This window comes from Caloenas nicobarica, chromosome 1, assembly GCF_036013445.1.
Source record: "Caloenas nicobarica isolate bCalNic1 chromosome 1, bCalNic1.hap1, whole genome shotgun sequence".
NCBI lineage: Eukaryota > Metazoa > Chordata > Aves > Columbiformes > Columbidae > Caloenas > Caloenas nicobarica.
This window is the reverse complement of record NC_088245.1, coordinates 98,579,946-98,589,608: the sequence shown is the minus strand read 5'-3', so window position 1 is coordinate 98,589,608 and position 9,663 is coordinate 98,579,946. Positions and strand designations below refer to the sequence as shown.

General features: G+C 47.3%; 1 protein-coding gene across 1 annotated transcript; it reads left to right on the top strand.

Moving 5' to 3' along the window:
* Positions 1-3,582: 3,582 nt before the first annotated feature.
* On the top strand, positions 3,583-7,425 carry SLC25A6 (solute carrier family 25 member 6). The gene is made up of 4 exons (XM_065657168.1): positions 3,583-3,747; positions 4,903-5,389; positions 6,136-6,276; positions 6,784-7,425. Exons 1-4 carry the CDS (start codon positions 3,637-3,639, stop codon positions 6,939-6,941), a joined length of 897 nt encoding a protein of 298 aa, XP_065513240.1. The 5' UTR covers positions 3,583-3,636; the 3' UTR covers positions 6,942-7,425.
* The last annotated feature ends 2,238 nt before the right edge of the window (positions 7,426-9,663 follow it).

The window sequence follows — 9,663 nt, the reverse complement described above, 5'->3', positions numbered from 1 at the left end:
TAAGACCTAGAAAAAAAAGGATTTTGTAGTAAAATCTGGATGTCTATAGTCATGTTTTGTAATTATGCAAATACATTCTCAGTTCCTATCAATATCATAAAGAAGAAATGCTATGTCAGCTTTCCGAAGTTACTTTTTAAAAGGGGAAGAGATTGATTGCGTTTATTTTGAACTTGGATAAAATGATGCCAGAACATTCCGGCGCAGTGATACTGTGGCTGCCTAACACCTGTAGTGCCCTCAGAAACAAGTCTCCAGCTGCAAATAGTGTCAGCAGCCCTACACCAGTATTCACATTGCTGAGAAATCACAGTTTCTTCATACTTGGTGCAATTTGAATAGTCTGGATTTTAGACCAGCACACATTGCTTTGCCCCTGTTTCAGGAAGTTAATGCAGATATCATTTCAATACTCCATCACCATTGATTTTAATATCATTTTATGTTACACTCTCTACTGTAAATAAGGAAATGTTCTCTAATGAAGCCTGGAAGCTGCTACTGCAATGGTGTAGTCAAGATTGGAAACAGGAGAACTGGAGCAGCAGGTTCTCAGGAGAGTCAAGACAGACTCCTCTGCTCTATGTGGGGTTTCTGGAAAAAGGCAGTTGTATAAAAGCAGAAGTTTCATTTGTGATTATAATTGGACATGAAATGTGGGGGCACCACATAAGGTTCAAGAACATCATCCTTCTTTTTAGCCCACTTAATTTGTGAGCTCTTAGGAAAGGGGACAGCAGAATATGAGATTAGATAAAGAACAGAAAAGAAAAAAAAAAAAAAAAGTGCAGAAACAGAAGGAAAAGCACAGTGCTAAAGGGAGAACCATTTCCCCAATCAAATCTGAGCTCCCAGGGAGAATGGGACAGGACAACTATTGACTGAACAATCTCCTATAACTAAAGTTATGTATGTTTTGCCTTAATTTTTCAAGTTGACATTTCAGAGTCCCAGAGTATGTTCTTTTTTACTCAGTAGAAAAAGTTACGGGAAAAAAAAATCTCAGCCTCATGCACATTTTGTTGTGCTATGAGAGTATTAACATGCAGTTATGAGCTTTTTCTTGAAAAGAAAAACACCACACTAAGCTGTGTGCGCATGCCTATGTACCTTTCATTAATTACATCCAAAATACAGGCCTGTAATGCTATGTACCTGAACCTGTGTGGGCATAGGAGTCAATTCACTGTATCTGTATGATGATTTACCATACAAAATAGCACACAATTTACTTTGTATCTTTTGATGTGCAAAAAAAAAAGGTGTAGTGACACAAAACATATGGTATATCCTACTACAGTAAAGAAAAAGGCTGCACCTGGCACATCCTGTTCTCACAACACGCCCTCTGGGAGACACGCTCTCATTTTGAAATCCTGCAAAGTACATACATGTGTAAGCAGCGGTTTCAGACACCTCAGCTATTGCAACTTTTTGGTTCACCAGTCATCTATTTAAAAAAAAAAATAATGTTTGGCTTTATTTACTTTTGCAGGAATCATCCATTAAAAGTGAAAGCAATAATAAAAGGTGTGTGTGAACTAATGCCCTCCAGCTAGAACTATTTCAAGGCTTAATTTTAGAAAGAATAGGTATAATTTCCAACAGAATTTTGGCCATTAGTTGTGAAATTTCACTTTCAGCATACAATAAAATTAGCAGAAATTACTGATGGAGACCAGGCCTGTGTCTGTAGGGGCAGGGGCCCTGCCATGATTACCTACTTGGGCAACCTGCAGAAAAGCTTTTCACAGCATCTAACTTTGAGCACCCAAACAAGAAGCCAGGAGCACACTTCCCCATTGCTGACACAAAGCTGAGTGGTGCAGTTGACACGCCTGAGGGAGGGGATGCCATCCAGAGGGACCTGGACAAGCTCGAGAAGAAGGCCCATGCGAACCTCATGAAGTTCAACAAGCCCAAGTGCAAGGTCCTGCACCTGGGTCAGGGCAACCCCCAGTATGAATGCAGGCGGGGGCATGAAGGGATTGAGAGCAGCCCTGCAGAGAAGGACTGGGGGGTACTGGGGGATGAAAGATTGGACGTGAACCGGCAACACGCACTTGCAGCCCAGAAGGCCAATGGTATCTTGGGCTGCATCCAAAGGATTGTGGCCAGCAGGTCGAGGGAGGTGATTCTGCCTCTCTGCTCTGCTCTGGTGAGATCCCACCTGGAGTGCTGCAACCATCTCTGGAGCCCTCAGCACAGCAAAGACATGGACCTGTTGGAGAGGGGGCAGAGGAGCAACACAAAAATGATCAGAGGGCTGGAACAGCTCTGCTGTGAGGACAGGCTGAGTGAGCTGGGGTTGCTCAGCCTGGAGAAGAGAAGGCTCCAGGGAAACCTTATTGTAGCCTTTCAGTACTTAAAAGGGGCCTATAAAAAAGATGGGGACAGACTTTTTAGCAAGGCCTGTTGTGACAGGACAAGGGGCAATGGTTTTGAACTAAAGGAGAGGAGATTCAGGTCAGACACGAGGAAGGTTATTTTTTACACTGAGGGTGGTGAAACACTGGCACAGGCTGCCCAGAGAGGTGGTAGCTGCCCCATCCCTGGAGACATTCCAGGCCAGGCTGGACGGGGCTCTGAGCAACCTGATCTAGTCGAAGATGTCCCTGCTCGTTGCAGGGGGTTGGACTAGGTGACTTTTGAAGGTCCCTTCCAACCCAAACCATTCTGTAATTCTGTGATCATCCGTTTAGGAAACCATGGGTACATTCTCTGGCATTTCATTTTTCCAGATCAGTTCAGTGACAGGCAGAGAAGCCCAGTGATGTGATGCTTGGCACCTCAATGGTGAGGAGGAGCAGGTGGGAACAGAACCTGGAAACACGGGAATGCCTTCAATCGGCATTACCCTGAGGGTGGTGAGCACCGAGCAAAACCCTCTGGTAGCCTGACGGTGCCCCAAATCCGCGCCCCTCCTGCCAGCGGCTGCTCATGCGGTGCCCGAGCAGCGCCCGCGTCCTGCGCCGGCTTCCAGCAGCCGCCACCAAAGCATCTTCCCAGTTCGCCCGGTTGTCCCGCTCACCGACCGGCCGGGCTCGCAGACCCGCACCCCAAACCCGGTGCTCTGCCGCCTCGCACTCCGCTCCCCGTCCGGCCGTGTGAGGCGCAGCGTCTCGGCGAGATGTGCCCCGCTAAGGCTGTGCGGGTTCCTGTGAGCTCCACCGAAACGGTTCAGACAGCGGCTGTTGCGGAAAAATCTGTGTGAGGAGCCGTGACCTACACGCCGCCCTGCGGCCTGGGCGAGGCCGGGCCGGGCGGGCGCCTTTGCGGGAGGCGCCGGGCCGGGGCGGAGGCGAGGCCTCTCGCCCTTCACAGGTGGCGGCGGCGCCCGGCCGGCCCGGGGCGCCCTGGGCGACGCGGCGCTGCGCCACTGGCGCCGCAGGGGCGGGGGGATGCGGGGGGAGGGAGCGGCGCACCCCACCACCCCCCGTAACCGCCGCCTTGAGCCGGCCCGGCCCCTCCCACCCGGGGAGGCGAGGCCCCGCCTCTGGGGCGGCGCGGCCAATGGCGGGCCGGGGGGCGGGGCCAGCAGGGCCCGGCATTTAGCTCATGCGCGGAAGCCATCCCGCCCTTTCAGCCTGAGCGGCAGCGGCGTCTCTTTCCCGGCGGCTCCGGCGCGGCGCGAACATGGCGGACCAGGCCATCTCCTTCCTCAAGGACTTTCTGGCGGGCGGCGTCGCCGCCGCTATCAGCAAGACGGCGGTGGCCCCCATCGAGCGGGTCAAGCTCTTGCTGCAGGTCAGCGGCGCGGCCGAGCCCGGCGGGAGCGGGGTCAGCCCGTCACCTTCCGCCGCAGGCGCCCGCCGAGGCCCGCGCAGGCCCGGCCGGGCGACGGGGGGAGGGGAGGGGGGCAGGAGGCAGGGCGGGCGCGCGCCGCCCACGCGGAACGGAGAGCGCGCGCGAGGCAGCGGCGGTGGCGGCTGCTGGGGGGGTGGGGGGGGGTCACGTGGGTGCTCGCGGCGGAGAAGCCGGTTCCGCTATGCGGGGCGCGGCGCTGCGGCAGGGGCGGGCCGTGGCGGGGGGGGGAGAGGGAGGGGCGAGGGGGCGGCTGCCGGTGTCACTTCCTGCCGTCCCGCCGCTGGCGCCGGGCGCGCAGAGGGCGGAGGGGCAGCGCGCCGCCATCTTGGTGACCTTCACGTGACGGCGCGGGCGGGCAGCGCATTGGCCCCGCGGCGGGGCGGGGCCGGGCCGGTCGGGCGCGCGGGGCCCCGTGTGACCCCTGCGGGCGGGGCGGGGCCGCCCGGCGCCCCAAGGTGACTCGCGTGACCTTCGCGGCGGCCGCCGGCCCCGAGCGGCCTCGGCATCGCCGGGAGCGGCGGCCGCTGCTCCGCCTTCTCCCCCCACCTCGCTGGCCGGGAGCCCTCCCGGCGTCAGGCGGTTCCCCCGTCAGTCAGGGCTGTCAGCTCCAGGTCGCTCAGGCCTTCACGTACTTGCCGTGTGGTTGCCCTTGCTCCTCGCAGCTGGCCCTTCCCCCGTTCTGGAGAGGCTGGGAAGCAGTGTTAAGCCTTTTTCTGCTTCTTAGCATTGTGCGAGATCTCCCATGTCTTTGACTCTTCCTTTCATGTACTCTAGTTTCGTGTGTGTGTAAAACCCAGGCTTGTAATTCTTGAGAATTAACTCAAGTTCATCCTCAGGTTCTTTAGTCTTCACCAAAATACGAGTAAATGACAATTCTCCTTAGTCTTAAGACTCAGACTGACCCAGGAGCTTTTGCTTGGGATTTTGCTATCACGCTTGGTTTATCATGGTTAACAGAGGCTTAATCTCTGTGTGCAGCTGCCATCGGGCATTCAGGCTTAACAGCTCTTTCTTTCGTGGTATAAGCAGGCTTAACCCCAGCTGTACGTCAGGCCTGCAAGGGCATACGATCAAACGACATGTTTTTATTTGCAGGTACAACATGCAAGTAAACAAATTGCCGCTGATAAGCAGTACAAGGGTATCATCGATTGTGTAGTGCGCATTCCAAAGGAACAAGGAGTGCTGTCTTTCTGGCGAGGAAATTTGGCAAATGTCATCAGATACTTCCCAACTCAAGCTCTCAACTTTGCCTTCAAGGATAAGTATAAGCAGGTGTTCTTGGGAGGTGTAGACAAGCACACTCAATTCTGGAGGTATTTTGCTGGTAACCTGGCTTCTGGTGGTGCTGCTGGAGCCACTTCCCTCTGCTTTGTCTACCCCTTGGATTTTGCAAGAACCCGTTTGGCTGCTGATGTCGGAAAAGCTGGCGCAGACAGAGAATTCTCTGGTCTAGGGGACTGTCTAGTCAAAATTACCAAGTCTGATGGTCTGCGTGGCTTGTATCAAGGGTTCAATGTCTCTGTCCAAGGCATCATCATCTATAGAGCTGCCTACTTTGGGATCTATGATACAGCAAAAGGTAAAAGTTCAGAGGGGATCTGACAAACCTATTTTCAGAATTGTATTGTCTCTATGTCTGTTCCTGGGTGTTAAGCTGTGTCTGTCAGTAGTAACGGTGAGCGTGGAGGTAGAAGGGGAGGGGAGGTATCGGTGCCAGCATCAGTGACACTGCAGTGTTGAAGGCAAAACTTGGGCATATGTAGATGGCTGCAGGCTACTTTCAAATGTTCCTGGTTTTGTTCTTGTCCTTAAAGGAGTTCTTCCAAATGCCATCAAAGCGTGGTGGTAACCATACACAATTACAAGCTCTTTTTTGTTCAGTGCTTTACTGTAGCTCTGTTAGAGCAATTAAGGTGTGTTTAGCAGAGTGGGATTGAGTGGTGCTTTTACAAAGCACGTGTTTGTTAGTCTTGACATTTGGGCGTAAAGGTCATTGATATTAGCTTATAGTTTAGTGTAATTCACAAGGACAATGACTTAAATTTGGTGGCATTTATTTCTATAAAGAGCAGGGAATAGCAAAATCTCTTCTTGTGCCATTTTGAAAAGAATCCTGGTGTTCAAATGTTACCTGTTTTGGTTACTGAGAAGGGAATCCTCTGAGTTTCCTTAATATTTTTATATTGTATCAGCTGTTTTGTTGCAACTTCAGAGATGGCCTTACAATGTTTCATAATAGTTCTAGTAAAGTAGCTGTCATGCGGTGAGTGAACTGGAGGAGCATGTGCAAGATAAAAAACCTAATTACTTTCTTTCTGATTTCAGGCATGCTCCCTGATCCCAGAAATACTCATATCGTTATCAGTTGGATGATTGCCCAGACGGTGACTGCTGTGGCTGGTGTGGTCTCCTATCCTTTTGATACAGTGCGGCGTAGAATGATGATGCAGTCAGGATGCAAAGGAGGTGGGCTGTTTATTTGTGCAGTTCTTCAAGCAGCATCAACAAGACAGGGTTCTTTTTTTCCAAACAGTCATCTCTCAGCACTTACAGTTCCTTTTCCATAAATGATTTAAGTTATATTTGAACAGTATGAGTAAATGCAGTAGCGCTCATAACTCATGGTGTTTGTCAGAAATTACTGAGGACTTTTCTTTATAGAATATGAAATGGTGAAATGAAATGCCTGTTGGCAGTGACAAGTTAAATGAAGGCGACTAGGGGATAGTATAATTGCTGAAAAGAGCACTTAACATTTTTATTTTGCGATTTGACTTTTAATAACTAGGCAAGCAGATAGGAAGCTTTTTTTATTGCCTGGACTAGGTATTGTGTTACTGTCTTAAAACTGTGGTTTGAGACATCACAAAGTAGCTAGGGAAGTGAAGCAGGGCAGTTTCAAAAAAAAAAAAAAAGGATCAAGTTTGATACAATTATAGGAGTTAAAAATGACTCTTTGCTTTTTTTCTGCAGCTGATATCATGTACTCTGGAACAATTGACTGCTGGCGGAAGATTGCAAGGGATGAGGGAGGAAAGGCCTTCTTCAAGGGTGCATGGTCCAATGTTCTCAGAGGCATGGGGGGTGCTTTTGTGCTTGTGCTGTACGATGAATTCAAGAAAGTCATTTAAACAGCCTAACTAGAATTGGAAATCAAGTTGAGCAGATCATGTAGAATAACTACCATTATGGACCATTGACCTTCAAGAAATTCCTGTGAGTCTTATTTATCGGAGCCAGATGATATTTGTAGATGAGGCTAGAAACTGACACAGAGGACTGATCCATTTCTCAGTAACATGCATGAAGACACTGAATCTGGCAGTTCAGTGTAGCGATTTTATTATTTTTTTTTTTTCCAGCAATGGGGAATCAGTGGCATTGGTTCTGGGTCCAATTTAGGCAGAAAAAAACCTGTTTGCCTGTGGATCAGTCTCCAGTTTCAAGTCCTATCTTCTAGGACCATAAAATTGTATTTGAAAGTATTTGCTAACAAATCATGTTCTTTTCCACTTGTACTGAAGCACTATGTACCATTTTGCACAGCTGAACATCTAGCAATTTTGTTCTTAAATTGGGGCATTCTGGTGTAGAACAATAAACATACTTACTCTATCTGTGTTGAAATTATTACATAAAAGCTTTGGGAAAGCCTCTTTTGTTTGAAAACTTGTTTCAGATGACGGTTCCTATGATACATTTACACTGCACTGTGTAACAAAATAAGCTTGATTTAAAAAAAGAAATAATTGAATGTGAGAACCTCAGGGGGTGGGGTGGGGGGGAAGCATGGGTTATACTAATAGAAACCACTCCCATTCTTTGTGTCTGATAGTGTATGATGAGCTGATGCAAGTGGCTTTTTGCATGATTCTTAGAAACTGATTTGCAGCTTTTCATATAATTTAAAATGGAGGGTTTTCTGTTGTAGTGCTAGGAGAACCCAAAGTCCCAAGGACAGTCGAAAAGTAATACTCTTGCCCTTGGTAAAACAGCTTAAAATGAAATTTAAAACAACATGGAAAGCAACATGACATTCATGCAAAAATCCAGGAACCTAGTAAATGCCTTCGTCTTCTGAGTAACCCATGTATTGTGTTATTGCTCCTATTTGGAAATGCTGATTGTGCCATTCAAGATACGGTTTGGCCTGATGTGTAGCAGTGATCAGTGCCTCTGGGGAAGGTGAACTGAATCTGAAATGAGGTTCATTCTAAGAGGTGAAGTTGATGGGCTGTGTGAGAGGGAACATGTGTGCTTCTGTGTAGCTGTAAAATATAGATCAAGATAGGTCAGCCTTCAATATTAACGGATTGATGTCTAGTTCTGAGGATTGTCAGAAGACCAAAATCGGATTAAGTAGTTTCTCTTACTGCTATTTAAAATAATGTGATACCTATGTGCTGTTCTCCATATGTATATAATCTTACTTTTGTACTTCATAGTCTGCAAAGACATGGTAGGGGGACCAGTAAATGGAAACAAGGTGTTCATCTTCCAGTCATGTTTGTAAGAGCTCTCTCTAAATCATGAGAAGAAAACAGTGTGTCATTGTATAATGAGTCAATGAAGGCTGACTGAGCTGTCTTAAGTTCTTTTGTGTGCCTTCTGAGGTTGCTGTTCAAGATGAAGTATTTAAATTAACTATGTGGCTTTGGCTGATTATTACCTTCCTCTCCAACATATAATTTACCTTTTTCCTTTCACTGTTGCACAAGCACCGCTTTCAGCATCTGTATGTGAATGTTAGTACGTAACGCAGCTGCGTTGTACCCGCTGGAAGTGTTTTACCCTGTTTGGTCATGGTGGCTCCCTTGTGGTGCAGGCGGGTCCCTTGATGTTGACCTTGCCAATCAACCTGCTGTTTCTCTTGGAATTATATTGATCTTTGGGGGCAGGAGAAGAGTTTTTGTCCATATAAATAGAATACTTAGGAGTAACTTTATCAGTAGCTTGGAAGGTGGAGATAATGATAGGATACTCCCCATAACCTCGCTGTTAGCGTATGGTGGCCCTGGGTTTGTGAGGTAGAACCAAGCAGGACAATTACTTGAGCAGCCCTTGAAATGGCAAGGAGATCTTTCACCCCACCTTCCCTCTTCACCTCCAGAACTAGATTTTAACCAGAAGAAATAGGAAAAGAAATCAATGCAAGTGTGGGTGTTTGGGTTTTTCCTAAGTGGAACTGCAGTCTACCTATGCTGTGCATTCAGCATGTACTACTTGGTGTTCATTTTTTTTTTTTTTTTAGTATATGGCTTCCCTTGGTCGTGCAGCAGCAATCTTCAATGTGTGATTACGCAGTGTGGGAACATAAGAGGCAAACAATAAATGAGACTTTTAAAGAAAGCATTTGTTTTCTGCCTTATTGAAACGCTGACATTTATTTTGAGAAAAAATGTTTTAAACAGGAAAACATCTGGAATTTGTAAAAGAAAATACTGGCATCTAAAGCCTGTATTATTTTTAAAAGGCATTGGAAATAAGGCTTGCACCCTTTGAAGGGAATAATAAAATGCATTGGTCTTGGGAAGTATTTACATTTAAAATTCAGTTAAGTCCTGTTACAGATTTTATTTCAGTTCTCACAAGTGTTACACTGGATTTTTGAAGACTCAAATACAATCCATGTGAGTTAAATCTCTATTAATATTGCAGAGATTCACATTTGCATTGTAAGTACTGAGCCCATGAAATGGCTGACTGGCAGCCCAGTATTAATAGTTACTTTTGACAGGTGTTATTTTGTTTTCCTGTTTTTCTGTTTTGCATAAAGTTTATTGGATATACTGTGACAGTTAGGTATTGCTGATTGTGATGTTGAAGGACATTTTAAAACATTTTCAATAGCTA